Source organism: Callionymus lyra, chromosome 10 (genome assembly GCF_982586985.1).
Source record: "Callionymus lyra chromosome 10, fCalLyr1.hap1.1, whole genome shotgun sequence".
Taxonomy (NCBI): domain Eukaryota; kingdom Metazoa; phylum Chordata; class Actinopteri; order Syngnathiformes; family Callionymidae; genus Callionymus; species Callionymus lyra.
Window position 1 is genome coordinate 17,699,799 of NC_141827.1, and position 14,092 is coordinate 17,713,890.

The 14,092-nt window shown below is 39.9% G+C and overlaps 2 protein-coding genes and 14 non-coding genes across 17 annotated transcripts in view; 15 read left to right on the forward strand and 1 right to left on the reverse strand.

Moving 5' to 3' along the window:
- trnae-cuc (transfer RNA glutamic acid (anticodon CUC)) overlaps positions 1-43 on the forward strand; it is a 72-nt gene extending 29 nt beyond the window's left edge. The window contains exon 1 of the tRNA in view: positions 1-43. This exon is cut by the window's left edge and continues 29 nt beyond it. This is a non-coding gene — a tRNA (tRNA-Glu).
- Positions 1-14,092, forward strand: part of zbtb40 (zinc finger and BTB domain containing 40) — a 390,649-nt gene that overhangs the window by 211,146 nt on the left and 165,411 nt on the right. The gene's annotated exons all lie outside the window — the stretch shown is intronic.
- The window catches only part of fgd5a (FYVE, RhoGEF and PH domain containing 5a), an 89,758-nt gene that overhangs the window by 59,420 nt on the left and 16,246 nt on the right, over positions 1-14,092 (reverse strand). For both annotated transcript variants that reach the window (XM_087800519.1, XM_087800518.1), the window contains exons 6-12: positions 12,179-12,330; positions 11,749-11,905; positions 7,182-7,272; positions 6,149-6,199; positions 6,006-6,064; positions 4,982-5,053; positions 4,850-4,918 (exon numbers count right to left, since the gene is read on the reverse strand). In XM_087800519.1, the coding sequence (XP_087656645.1) occupies positions 4,850-4,918; positions 4,982-5,053; positions 6,006-6,064; positions 6,149-6,199; positions 7,182-7,272; positions 11,749-11,905; positions 12,179-12,330 (651 nt within the window). The remainder of the gene's footprint in view (positions 1-4,849; positions 4,919-4,981; positions 5,054-6,005; positions 6,065-6,148; positions 6,200-7,181; positions 7,273-11,748; positions 11,906-12,178; positions 12,331-14,092) is intronic.
- On the forward strand, positions 144-215 carry trnae-uuc (transfer RNA glutamic acid (anticodon UUC)). Its single transcript has one exon. It is a non-coding gene; the product is annotated as a tRNA-Glu (tRNA).
- On the forward strand, positions 411-482 carry trnae-cuc (transfer RNA glutamic acid (anticodon CUC)). Its single transcript has one exon. It is a non-coding gene; the product is annotated as a tRNA-Glu (tRNA).
- On the forward strand, positions 732-803 carry trnae-cuc (transfer RNA glutamic acid (anticodon CUC)). The gene has a single exon. It is a non-coding gene; the product is annotated as a tRNA-Glu (tRNA).
- trnae-cuc (transfer RNA glutamic acid (anticodon CUC)) lies at positions 904-975 on the forward strand. Its single transcript has one exon. It is a non-coding gene; the product is annotated as a tRNA-Glu (tRNA).
- Positions 1,076-1,147, forward strand: trnae-uuc (transfer RNA glutamic acid (anticodon UUC)). The gene has a single exon. It is a non-coding gene; the product is annotated as a tRNA-Glu (tRNA).
- Positions 1,397-1,468, forward strand: trnae-cuc (transfer RNA glutamic acid (anticodon CUC)). Its single transcript has one exon. It is a non-coding gene; the product is annotated as a tRNA-Glu (tRNA).
- trnae-cuc (transfer RNA glutamic acid (anticodon CUC)) lies at positions 1,569-1,640 on the forward strand. Its single transcript has one exon. It is a non-coding gene; the product is annotated as a tRNA-Glu (tRNA).
- On the forward strand, positions 1,889-1,960 carry trnae-cuc (transfer RNA glutamic acid (anticodon CUC)). The gene has a single exon. It is a non-coding gene; the product is annotated as a tRNA-Glu (tRNA).
- Positions 2,061-2,132, forward strand: trnae-uuc (transfer RNA glutamic acid (anticodon UUC)). Its single transcript has one exon. It is a non-coding gene; the product is annotated as a tRNA-Glu (tRNA).
- Positions 2,382-2,453, forward strand: trnae-cuc (transfer RNA glutamic acid (anticodon CUC)). Its single transcript has one exon. It is a non-coding gene; the product is annotated as a tRNA-Glu (tRNA).
- trnae-cuc (transfer RNA glutamic acid (anticodon CUC)) lies at positions 2,649-2,720 on the forward strand. Its single transcript has one exon. It is a non-coding gene; the product is annotated as a tRNA-Glu (tRNA).
- On the forward strand, positions 2,821-2,892 carry trnae-cuc (transfer RNA glutamic acid (anticodon CUC)). The gene has a single exon. It is a non-coding gene; the product is annotated as a tRNA-Glu (tRNA).
- On the forward strand, positions 3,202-3,273 carry trnae-cuc (transfer RNA glutamic acid (anticodon CUC)). Its single transcript has one exon. It is a non-coding gene; the product is annotated as a tRNA-Glu (tRNA).

A 14,092-nucleotide genomic window follows, 5' to 3' on the forward strand; every position in this document is an offset into this window, starting at 1 on the left:
CGCTCTCACCGCCGTGGCCCGGGTTCGATTCCCGGTCAGGGAATCTGATTTTGCCACTTTAAACTTAATACATATCTCTTAAAAATGTAACCATTCAGTTAATTGGGTACATTTATTGACTTTCTGATAACTAAACACAGTCATCCCTGATGGTCTAGTGGTTAGGATCCGGCGCTTTCACCGCCGTGGCCCGGGTTCGATTCCCGGTCTGGGTATCTGATTATGCTACTTGAAACTTAAGTGCAATTGGCTACACTCATTGGGATCTGGAGCTCTCGCTGCCTTGGCCCAGTTCTGATTCGCGGTCTGATTCTGCCACTTAAAACTTAACTGCATATCATTTTTGAAATTTAAAAATTCAGGCAATCTGAAACGCTTAGTGACTTTCTAACAAAGAAACATACACAGCATCCCTGATGGTCTAATGGTTAGGATCCGGCGCTCTCACCGCCGTGGCCCCGGTTCGATTCCAGGTCTGGGAATCTGATTATGCTACTTGAAACTTAAGTGCAATTGGCTACACTCAGTGACTTTCTAACACCCAAAACTATCAGTCAGAGCATTAATGATGTTCTAGCTGTTGGAATCTGGCACTCTCGCTGCCCTGGCCCAGTTTTGATTCGCGGTCTGATTCTGCCACTTAAAACTTAACTGCATATCATTTTTGAAATTTAAAAATTCAGGCAATCGGAAACGCTTAGTGACTTTCTAACAAAGAAACATACACAGCATCCCTGATGGTCTAGTGGTTAGGATCCGGCGCTCTCACCGCCGTGGCCCGGGTTCGATTCCCGGTCAGGGAATCTGATTTTGCCACTTTAAACTTAATACATATCTCTTAAAAATGTAAACATTCAGTTAATTGGATACACTTACTGACTTTCAAATACCTAAACACAGTCATCCCTGATGGTCTAGTGGTTAGGATCCGGCGCTCTCACCGCCGTGGCCCGGGTTCGATTCCCGGTCAGGGAATCTGATTTTGCCACTTTAAACTTAATACATATCTCTTAAAAATGTAACCATTCAGTTAATTGGGTACATTTATTGACTTTCTGATAACTAAACACAGTCATCCCTGATGGTCTAGTGGTTAGGATGCGGCGCTTTCACCGCCGTGGCCCGGGTTCGATTCCCGGTCTGGGAATCTGATTATGCTACTTGAAACTTAAGTGCAATTGGCTACACTCAGTGACTTTCTAACACCCAAAACTATCAGTCAGAGCATTAATGATGTTCTAGCTGTTGGAATCTGGCACTCTCGCTGCCCTGGCCCAGTTTTGATTCACGGTCTGATTCTGCCACTTAAAACTTAACTGCATATCATTTTTGAAATTTAAAAATTCAGGCAATCGGAAACGCTTAGTGACTTTCTAACAAAGAAACATACACAGCATCCCTGATGGTCTAGTGGTTAGGATCCGGCGCTCTCACCGCCGTGGCCCGGGTTCGATTCCCGGTCAGGGAATCTGATTTTGCCACTTTAAACTTAATACATATCTCTTAAAAATGTAAACATTCAGTTAATTTGGTACATTTACTGACTTTCTGATAGCTAAACACAGTCATCCCTGATGGTCTAGTGGTTAGGATCCGGCGCTCTCACCGCCGTGGCCCGGGTTCGATTCCCGGTCTGGGAATCTGATTATGCTACTTGAAACTTAAGTGCAATTGGCTACACTCAGTGACTTTCTAACACCCAAAACTATCAGTCAGAGCATTAATGATGTTCTAGCTGTTGGAATCTGGCGCTCTCACTGCCTTGGCCCAGTTCTGATTCGCAGTCTGATTCTGCCACTTAAAAGTTAACTGCATACCATTTTTGAAATTTAAAATTCAGGCAATCGGAAACGCTTAGTGACTTTCTAACAAAAAAACATACACAGCATCCCTGATGGTCTAGTGGTTAGGATCCGGCGCTCTCACCGCCGTGGCCCGGGTTCGATTCCCGGTCAGGGAATCTGATTTTGCCACTTTAAACTTAATACATATCTCTTAAAAATGTAACCATTCAGTTAATTGGATACACTTACTGACTTTCAAATACCTAAACACAGTCATCCCTGATGGTCTAGTGGTTAGGATCCGGCGCTTTCACCGCCGTGGCCCGGGTTCGATTCCCGGTCTGGGAATCTGATTATGCTACTTGAAACTTAAGTGCAATTGGCTACACTCAGTGACTTTCTAACACCCAAAACTATCAGTCAGAGCGTTAATGATGTTCTAGCTGTTGGAATCTGGCACTCTCGCTGCCCTGGCACAGTTTTGATTCGCGGTCTGATTCTGCCACTTAAAACTTAACTGCATATCATTTTTGAAATTTAAAAATTCAGGCAATCGGAAACGCTTAGTGACTTTCTAACAAAGAAACATACACAGCATCCCTGATGGTCTAGTGGTTAGGATCCGGCGCTCTCACCGCCGTGGCCCGGGTTCGATTCCCGGTCTGGGAATCTGATTATGCTACTTGAAACTTAAGTGCAATTGGCTACACTCATTGGGATCTGGCACTCTCACTGCCTTGGCCCAGTTCTGATTTGTGGTCTGATTCTGCCACTTAAAACTTAACTGCATATCACTTTTGAAATTTAAAAATTCAGGCAATCGGAAACGCTTAGTGACTTTCTAACAAAGAAACATACACAGTATCCCTGATGGTCTAGTGGTTAGGACCCGGCGCTCTCACCGCCGTGGCCCAGGTTCGATTCCCGGTCAGGGAATCTGATTTTGCCACTTTAAACTTAATACATATCTCTTAAAAATGTAACCATTCAGTTAATTGGGTACATTTATTGACTTTCTGATAACTAAACACAGTCATCCCTGATGGTCTAGTGGTTAGGATCCGGCGCTCTCACTGCCGTGGCCCGGGTTCGATTCCCGGTCAGGGAATCTGATTTGCCACTTTAAACTTAATACAACCCGGCCCGGGTTCGATTCCCGGTCTGGGAATCTGATTATGCTACTTGAAATTTAAGTGCAATTGGCTACACTCAGTGACTTTCTAACACCCAAAACTATCAGTCAGAGCATTAATGATGTTCTAGCTGTTGGAATCTGGAGCTCTCGCTGCCCTGGGCCAGTTTTGATTCGCGGTCTGATTCTGCCACTTAAAACTTAACTGCATATCATTTTTGAAATTGAAAAATTCAGGCAATCGGAAACGCTTAGTGACTTTCTAACAAAGAAACATACACAGCATCCCTGATGGTCTAGTGGTTAGGATCCGGCGCTCTCACCGCCGTGGCCCGGGTTCGATTCCCGGTCAGGGAATCTGATTTTGCCACTTTAAACTTAATACAACCCGGCCCGGGTTCGATTCCAGGTCTGGGAATCTGATTATGCTACTTGAAACTTAAGTGCAATTGGCTACACTCAGTGACTTTCTAACACCCAAAACTATCAGTCAGGGCATGGTTGTTGGGATCTGGCACTCACACTGCCTTGGCCCAGTTTTGATTCCTGGTCTGGGAATCTGATTTTGCCACTTAAAACTTGAACTAGATCTTGTAGTATACAGGCTTTAAAATTTAAAAACTTTAAATAAAAATACATAACTTGGTTTTGTCTTACCATGAATGAATAATTTTTGTTTTCATCTGATCCAACACTAAACAGTAGAAGATATTTTAAAATATGTATGTGTGTAAGCATCAAACGCAATATTTAAGAAAGCAATTGCCCCCTTGTAAAAATCCTGACTTTAAGGGGACTCTCAGAGATGCTCTACCAATAGTTTCCATGACGTTACTCAACTTAATTCACCATTAACTCAAAAGACTGTAAATAGAAGTATACTCAGAAAACATGTACATTAAAGCAAAATTCAAGGCTGGGGAAGAAATTAATTCAACAAAAAAGGAAGAATTCTATCAGGCCTGACAAGACATACAGTATATTGATGTATATACGGAAAATGTTGAAATAAAAATATTTTAATCAAATCTACTAAACCACATATAACAGTATTGTAAATGCATATATGTTGGTATTGCTTGTCTGCATTATTTGTGAGAAAGATCTGATTCGTCATCATTGTTTAAAGCGTCCGGCCCCCTTTGGAAGTCCAGACTTTTGGGATTGTAGACGCAAGGTGTCAAACCTCAATGCTTGACAAATCACAGCAGGGTGGGTGTGGTTATGGTTCACAAGATGTGAGCTCCAGAGACGTTATATAATTGTATAAATATTTAAATGAAATAAGAGTTTTGTACACAGACACATACTGACAATTACTATAGAAGTCCAATTATTTGAGAGACACTTGAAAGAACACATTAGTTGCCTTTTAAACATATTTATTTTACTGAATGTCTCAGTAAATGTAATTTTGTTTAATAGAGGACAAATGCTTCACTGATTCACCTATGGTTTCCACAGCCCTTGACCTCATATTTATCTTTAAATTTGGCCTTTTAACCTATCTATTTCCAGCCAATTAAATCATTAAAGGTGCATTTACAACCAAAAAGCTGACATGCAGAAACAATATTACATAATCAATAAAGGATAATCAGGTCAGTCCTTTAAGTCAAAACTCAAGGAGTGACTGATATGATCATTGATGGTGCCCTGAAGAGGACAAAAACCATGCAGCTTCACTAGACAATGTTTTTTTGTCGCTGGAGTCAATTGAGCAGGTCAGAAAATAACCTTTCAGATTTAAAAAAAAAAGGATCTAAAAAAACAGATAAGATGATTATTGGAAATTTAAACAAACCAACAAAACAACTACACTGAACCACCTTCAACAAACATTTCCGAGATCGCAAGAATGAGTTCACAACAACTTGGATCAACGTTGGAGCACGTCGTCAAGCAGTGATTTAAGAAAAAAAAACTGGCTTACCAGAAATAGGTGTCTCGGTTGTCTGCACTTCCTGGACACCTTCATGAGGGTCCCTTCTTTAACAAACATCTGCCAAAAGAAGAGCGCTCAAGGATCGATCTCTAGAATGTAGTGTATGTTTGCTGCACTCACTCGTCCAGGCTTCAGGAGGTCTCTCCTTCCTTTCACGCTGTACTCTATGTGGACCATCCGCAGCAAATTCTCCTGTGAGATAAAAGAGAGATGATTATCTAGTGACGGATGCAGGCAGAAGGAACCCATCACTGTTTGTGAGCCCAAGGAATGGAAGGCGCAGTGACAAGTGAGTGGGGGGGGGTGCAGAGATACGGGGCGCCTTTGTATTCACTGTCTGTCTATGTGTTTGTGTGTATTAAGGAGAGAAAACCTGATAAATGAAGGAGATGGACAGAGCTGAAGTGTGTATACAGCTCTCTTTTTGACGATACACCTGGGATGATGTCAACTCTCCTCGTCTGTCTCGTGCCTGAGCAAGCAGCTGAGGTCAAAAAAGGATAGATTTCTCCTTCGCTCTCTTGTGCTGTGTCTCAAATCGCGTACTTCTCTTAGTATACTAGAAGTTAGTATGCATCAGGATAGTGTACATACTAACTAGTACGCAAATTCTCCACAGATAGTACGTCTCAAATCAAACACTGCCGCTACGCACTAACAGGAAATGACGCGCCAGCTTCTTCTTCTACTACTATTTAACGATACTTGCAACCAGCTGTTTGAACGCTATCGCCGACACCTGCTGGCTGAAAGTTTTGCAAGTTTGGAAGAAGAAATTAAAAAAAATATGAGAATGTAAATATTCGCTAGATATTTAAGCTGGTATCAGCACTGAAGACGTGTCATCCTTCTACTGCTGGCTGAAAATGCACCTGTAAGTATATGCATATACATATGCATATATATGTTGTAACTTCCGTTTACAACGTCACTAAGGTGGCAGCCGTTTAGGGTGGATAGTGTCCATCGAACCATACTCAGTTTTGTGGGCGTTTCAGTACACCAATTTAGTGTGCATGGTGCACTAAATTTCGCATACTAAGATTCGAGACGCACTTTGAGTATGCAAGTATGCGTGTGAGACACAGCATTGGATATCTCTGTTACATTGGCATATGGGACATTAGAGCGGCGTTGGACTCACCCCTTGTTTCAGATTGTCGTTGGCCAGGTCAGCAACCTCAGACACGATCACCAAGGCAGCTGAGGAATTACAACAGAAATGTTTCACTTTATTTATTGATTTAAATTATTTCCCATAAAGTAATAAAAAAAAAGAAACATTACCTTGTGTGTCTTCATACTCTTTTGAATCAGGTGACAGGTTGTTCAGGTAATCTGAGGAGGTAAAAAAGACAAGGAAGGTACATTTAAGCCATTCTAATAATCCTTATCTGGACGTGGGGCAGCAGTTTGAGGACAGACGCCTAGATCTCCCTCATATAAAGCTTAACCCTTGTTTTATCTCCAGGTCAAGGGATATCAAAAACACATTTGTTTTCGATATCCCTTGGGTCTTTGGGTCACACTGACCCTGAGATAACGGAAGGGTTAAGGCAAGTAAAATTCAAGCATTTTTATACCATTTAAAACCAACTCTACATACAATACAATCCTATTTACATACTTAAGGGATAACTTCAAGACTTCGCTTGACTTCAATTTACCTCATTTTGAAAAACAAAAATGTACTGCGTACATTCTTCTACTACCATTAAGAAAATTTGTACCTAATGGTGCCAAATAATATATCTCTTCACAGGTTGCATGAATCATATTCATCATATTTTTGGATTTGTTAATTAAAAGCCTGTTAAGACTGTTTGAGGAAGAACCCAGCTTTCAAACAGTGCCCTATGAAAACTCATCCAAGCGTTCAGAGGAACAAGACCACGTTGACATGATTCAGTTACATTTAGAGAAAGCAGAGCAAGGATGTCAATAAACAAAAACTAAAAAAGTTCTAAACATATTTAAAGTTGTTCAACACATTAAGACATTAAGTAGAAGAATTAGGGTTGGTTCAGAACTCGTGTGTTAGACCCCCAGGTTGCAGTTTCCCATCCTGCTGAACGCCAGTTGGTTTTTATTTACTTTTTTTCTCTGATGCAAAGGAATTTTTTTAATCATGAAAGTTGTTTCTTTTCTCGCTTTTGAACTGTGTTTCAATTTCCTTTTTAAGTGAAATGATGACCTTGACAACGGAGTTTTTTCTCATTCATCGTTGTATCGGAGTTGAATAATGTAAATGATATAAAATTAAAGTGTGTATTTCCCAACATTGGAATCCATGTCAAATGCTTTTAAACAAGTGTCTTACCTGTGAGCAGCATACGATATTGCAGCACTCTCACGATCACCTGCAGCAGCTGGTGTTTCAGAGGGATGCCAGCATCCTCAGACTTCTTTCTCTGCACGAGACAAGAGGAAACCTTATTCCTACAGAACATTACACTTAAAATGTAGAAGCAGACTCAATCAATCTCCATTAAAAAAGGTCCTCCCAGAGTCTTGTTATCTCCAGGACCTTATCAACAGCCCACCAGTCACACAAAAAGCTGCCTTTCTGGCCTCGCTGTCGACCTTTTTCTTAATGTCATTTCGCTAGTCAAGGTCAGCGGACAGAGTGACCTTCAATCGTCCTAGTGGCCTGCAGAATAACCGTTCACCATTCTTCTTTAGGCGAATCGTTTGCAGGTGGAAAATAGTGCAGTGGGTTCGAGCGGGAGAAAATCAATCAGGGTCTAATTGTCTCTGACAGGTGTATCTTTCAGTGGTGTTCCCCCCCCCCCCCCCCCCCCCACACACACACACACACACACACACACACACACACACCTCAGCACAAAACGAGCCATGTTATCTCCATGTTTGATTGTTGATGAGCCACTGGCAGAGGTTAATGAGAAAAGACATGACATTGCTTTTTTAGATTTTTGCTGTTCAGAGATTCTGCCCTACAGCCTCATGCTTCCTGTCTTAGTGATTGCCTTTTTTTTTTGTTTTTGATACATTTTGGATTATGAATTATATTTTTTGACACTTGTTAATATAAAGTGTTTAACCTTTCCCTCGGATTGTTTTAGACCAGGGGTGGGCAATTATAATTCTTCAAGGGCCACATTAAATTCTGTGAATGTTGTTAGGGGCCGTCAAGCAAAAAGAAAGATGAGAAAATCCTTTTAAAAAAAAAAAGGACATTCGTCATTAGGCCATCATATTTATTAAGCTTAATAAGCTGCGATTTTATTCTTGTATATAATAAAAGAACATGTATAGTTTTTTATTTCTTGGCCCTTATTTTAATTGATCATATTTAATATATCGAGGTGACATATGTGCTGCTTTTTTAAACTCATAGTTCAAATACATTTTGATGTTGAGTTTTCTCATACAGTACATTGTTATATTATAATTTTTTAAATCATGCACACTTCTTTTTTTTTTTTTAATTGTTAGAGCATGCAGCTAGACCTGTTTTTGACTACCTTAGCTAGCAAGTATAGAATTTCCATTAATTCATCCGTCCATCCATCCATTAATCCATCCATCCAACCATCTTTCCAAGTCTTTCTAGCAAGCCACCCATCCTTTGATCCATCCACCTACCCATCCATCCATATTACAGTATATATTATTTATATATAGAGAGATATATATAGAGACCTTTGCACACAAACCCTACAAGATCACCTCAGAAACCATTCATACTAAGAGTCTTTCATAAGAGAAATTGTTTACCTTTTTTTTATTGAAATCTCATATACAATACCAAGGAGATCATTTATGTAAAGAAATCTCCAGAGAATGTGTTGGATTCTAATTCAATGAAGACCTTGGTAATATGCAACTTTGATCCTCTTTAAATCCATAACATTTAAATTTTTTAAATGTAATTTCTCAGAGAATGGCACCCACTCATCTCCATTGTGTACTCCACTAAAAAAATGTTTTACATCAGATTCTCTCTTCACTTTGCATTTATCATATGATCTCCTCTCTTTATCCTGTCCTTATCTCAACATGCTCCCTGTTATTAAGCCTGACTCGGAGAGAACATCGCTTCCTCTCAAAAGTAACTTCCAAATTGTCGTCCAAGTGACACTCGTTCGAAAGGGAGAGGCTCGCCCGAGATGTGCCAGAGATGATAATGATGATAATGTGGTTTCGTATTGGAGGGGAGTGTGTACCATGTCTTCTGTGAGCAGAGGTGAACACATGCACTCACACAGCTGCTCACAAACAAACACCTCTCACACTCTTTCACGCCCGACTTTGTGCGGGGAACACACTCGCTCGCACACACAAGTGATCTAATTGGGGGGTTGTAAAAGAGGCTGCTTCTCTAATTAGCTTCTGTCTGCCTCATTGCCCAGCTGCCTTTAGAAGACACTCACACCATCACTCTTTCCTCTTTTGCTCTCCTACGAACACTGAATAAGGTTTTTTTTTTTTTTTAAATGAAACGATAAAAGAAATGTGTTTTTTATAAGCAGATAAACAGAAATAGATCAGCTATACAGAGCTGGATCAGGTAGTGGACATGGAGAGGAGGTTCTAATCTTGTAAGGGTTGCTGTTGATCTGATCAGAGTCCATGACCACTTCATCACTGTCACCACTTCCAAGGAGGGAATGACCAGCATGTATATATACACAACAGGAACGAAGGAAGAGGAGGATAAATATGACGTGTGAAGGAGAAAATGCTGTATATCGACCTTTTCCTCAAATGAATAGGAATTGTACAGCAAGAATCTTAACGACGATCCGCAGTCACGTAAAAATAACAACGGCAGAGTAAATAATCGTCATCAATCTCACAGGGAACGGTGGAATGTATCTCATGACCCTCACAGCCCTCCCCTGCCCTTCCTCGCAACTCCCTCTGCTCATTACAGCAGGGTCACACTTGCATGCTGGTCCCAGGGCAGCGCTGAGAGACCAACCGACATCAGTCACAACGTGACACACAACACAAACGCACAACATGCTCTGATATAAGAGACATGAATGGATAGAAAAATAAATAATTTAAAACCTGCTTTAAATCAAATTACGTTTGTAGATTAAGTTTTACTTTGGTTAAATTGATATAATAATTAATGACATGTATATTTTATAATTATTTCTTAAGCTGCTTAAGATACAACAAATACATCACACCAGGTGACCTTCATCAGATTCATTAAACATTATAAATTGGACTTAAATTATTTAGGTTAAATAGTATGGACTTACATTTTTAATTAAACATATCATGACACAATTAAAAGCAGTAGAATTCTTCTTAAATTTTCTTTTTCTATATGCATTTTCCTTTTTGAAGTGAATATAATTTAAAATGTAATTCAATTTCTTTGAAGTACACACATCATTCTTTATTTTTTATCTCTAATCTGTGTTAACTTTTTGATTTGATTTTGCATGTGAAACATTTATACATTCCTTCTGAACTCTGGACTTGATTAAATTTAAGTGAAAATAGGTATCAAAGGTATCAAAAGGACAAGATTATTGTCAAAAATAATTTGTGTCTGGAAAGAATGATATTCTATAAGTTTATCTCTGCATCTTAACTCATTTACATCCATGTTAGAGCCTCTTGGCAGTTCATGAAGCAAGATCATGTTATTATATCAACTTCCTGGACAGTGTTTCTGAAGGTGACTCAATTTCATCTTAGAGACCAGCTGGGTGATGCTACATCCCCTTTATCCCTCAGATCACTTCCTCTTTATGCAGATGAGCTCCAGTGAACTTTGGCAGCGACAACGATATCGGGGGACGAGGCAGCTGCTCTTGAATATTCATAAGGAGTTGCTTCTCCGAACCCTCGTATTACACACTTACAGCCACTGGTTGGTCGATTCATAAAAGATAAACTTAAAAATAATTGACCCAATAGTATTCTGTCTTTGCGTCCGTGGACAGGAATCTGCTGCATATCTAGATGTTCTGAATTTCAGCTTACGCTCGTCAATATTCTTATTGTTGCTGCTCCTGAATGTACTGCTGAATCAGCATCATGAATGCATGTAATAGAATGTCAGGGGGCACTAGAGCTGGACATGGAGGGATTTTCAATATAACAGTGAAAGGACAGTCCTGTGTGAAGGGAATTGACAGAGAGTAGAGAAATGCTTTTGTCTCCCCGTGGAAGCCCACTGACCACAGAAATATGATTAACACAAGGCATGTCTCTCTCTATCAGCTAAAGCCATTCAATGATTTCATAGCAGAAATGTTGTTTGCTTGACCAAAAGTAACAATGTACTTTTTCTATTCATTCATCTGTGTTTAATCAATAATACAATATCAATATTTCTGTAATATTGTAAAAAAAAAGAGTGAATTTAAAGTTACAAAAAGTTAAATGACTAAATAGCTTCAGCATTATTCAGTTATCAAATATGAATAGTATAATTAAATAAAAGTGAATGAATATTTTATTTATTCTTTATTATGAAGGAATAGAGTATAATAGCATTGAATTATTATGATAATATATTCATCATAAATACAATACAAAATATAATATATAATAATGAATTAATAATATTTAAATGCCTTCACTCCTTAAAAAAGAGGATTATATATTATTAATATTTTGTCATTTTTGAAGTATCAGACTTTGATTCAGGACTTTCAAGTCTAGCTCAATTCATTTTATCATTGATCCTCATGATATTTTGTGTGAGTTCCAAAAATCTTTCAGTAACACTTGATGATTTTATCATTGCGAAAATGCTGCATGATTTCAGGAAAGTGAACAGCAATCCTTGAATAATGAGCTGACTTAACCAAAGAAGAGTGTGTCAAAGCGGGAAATAAGTTACTTTCATCCATCTTCAGTTGCTCCTCCATCACAACAAATCTTTTTGTCACCTCAAATTTCTTCACGACGCTGGCGAACTCAGCGTGACTGCGGCAGCTCTCCTCCAGCAGACTCATGCTGCGGTCGTACTCCGAGATGAAGGTCTCAAACACGCCGAAGTCTTCTCGCCGAGACAAGATCACGTCGACGACTCTCTGGCTCTCCTCCCTGCGCAGAGGAAACGATCGTCACATCTTTATTCCCTGCTATATCTCTTGTTCAAAGTGAAATGAAATAATGTGCAGCTGGTAAATCATTATCTCCACACTTGCTGACACACGGTAGAGGATCCAGGTGTGACCTCTGCTGGGAGTCAATTATCACCTTGTAGTGATTTCTTAACACTTCTTTTTCTCATTAGTCACAGCTTGATGACCTCACACATCCAAGTAAATCGATATATTCCGACTTCATTTTTGCATTGAGCAAACGTTCATTTACCACTGGCCGATGCGCTCCTCCAGCTCGGCGAGGATGCTGCTGTGGAGGGTGAGGACCTGAGGCAACACGCCCAAGATCTCCTCCAACTTCTGCTCCTCCATCACCGGCTCGCCCTCCCCACCCTCCGACTCTCCCACTGCCTCCCTGAAGTCCTGCAGACAAAGAGGAGGGAGTGTTGAGAATCAAGGTAAGGGCGGGACGAAGAGGGGGAAAAAAAGGGATGTGATGTCGCACGGAGGAAGGGAGGGGGAGCAGGAGGAATGAAAGTCACACAGGAATGTGGAACAATCTGCGGGTGAAACATGGAAGGAAGGAAGGTCAGATCCTCCTAAACATCCTTCCTGACTCCCTCCCTTCACCTCAGTTCCTACAGTCCACCGCTGGCTCTGTCCAGGCATTTAGGAAACTCCGGAATGTGGTCATAAACACCAGCAGGTGTGGTTGCGTAATCAATTTAGGAAACTTTAGACACAACATTTTAAGTTTGCCTCCTCTGATGTTTGAGGTAGAAATATGAGAATTTCCAGGTTGTTGAGTGTGAAATAAAGTTGAAAGTCGTCACTGTTTTTTACTTTTGACGTTTTTGTTCAATTATTTCTATTATCTTCCTGATTTTTGGTTTCGTCATTCAATTGCAATATTTGTTCTTAAGCCTGTGGAAGACAGCGATATAAAAAAAATTGAAAAAAATTGAAAAAAAAATGAAAATAATAACAATAATAATAACACCAATAATTATTAAAATTATAATTATAATAATATACAGCAATTTTTACAGTATTTCTTTTCATTTTCAAAATGTATCATTAAGAAAATTATCTGATTATACCTTGTTATTTTTTTTACAATTTTCCAATTGATTTCTAAAAATGTTTCTCCATTAGACCGTTTTTGTCTTTTAAGCAACCGATTTACTAACGCTGTTCACGCAGAACCATCTCAGGAGGGCAAAGGTGAGGACCATGTCTGGTTTCTGACTGATTCTGTTTGTTCCTCATTAGCAGAAGAAAATGTGCATTAAAAATAAATAAACCACATGATAGAAGTAAGTAAATAGTGTGAAGAGTACATTATACTATAAAAGTTGTCGCCACAATTTCCAGCAATAAAAACCAACGAGGATGTTGTCAGTGTTAAGGATGAGTATCTCGAGACAATCTATCCCAGCTTTGAGCGATCCAGGACGTAAAGCGACTACAGATGTCCCCGGAGGATAACACGGCACCACTCGACAGCACAAGCTCCATCATCGATCGTGTATGAGTTCACATTCGTCATGTTTCTTCACGGGGATCAACAGATACTTTAGCACAGCTCCACAAAAAGGTTAGTTTCAATCCGCTCCGCTCAACCCTGAGCCCGATTCCCATTTCGCTCACGTTGGCAGGTCAAGAAGCTGTGTTAAGCAGATGGTTGAGCAGCCAGTCATGCGCGGTCATAACTCTAGTCGAGAGAATTTGTTCAGGGGTCAGCAGGTTACAAACGAGAAAAAATAATAAGTCTGGCCTCGTGTAGCCAAACTGTTATGGAAAAAGTCCTTTGGAAGAAGAGCACGGCCTCCCTTCCTATGTGGGGACAGGGTCTGGAAATTCTTTGTATTCTTGTTATTCCTTATCAAACAATGGAACAATAGCTCATGTGTGCCTCTCACTTGATTCCCACTCCAAACACCGTGTTTGTGCACATTGTACTGCTGCGGTGCTTCCGGACAGAATAACTCTATTTCTTGCGAATAACTTAGTGACACTTTAATACTTCATTGCTGACATCTAAAGAATGTGCCACAGAAGAATACAACACATTCATCACTTGCTCGGATAAGCAGGAATTTCTTCTATCGTCATCCTCATTTGGTTGCAGGATTGGGTCGCTGCGTCATTTCGTTCGATCGCAGTAAACCTTCTCATTTCATTA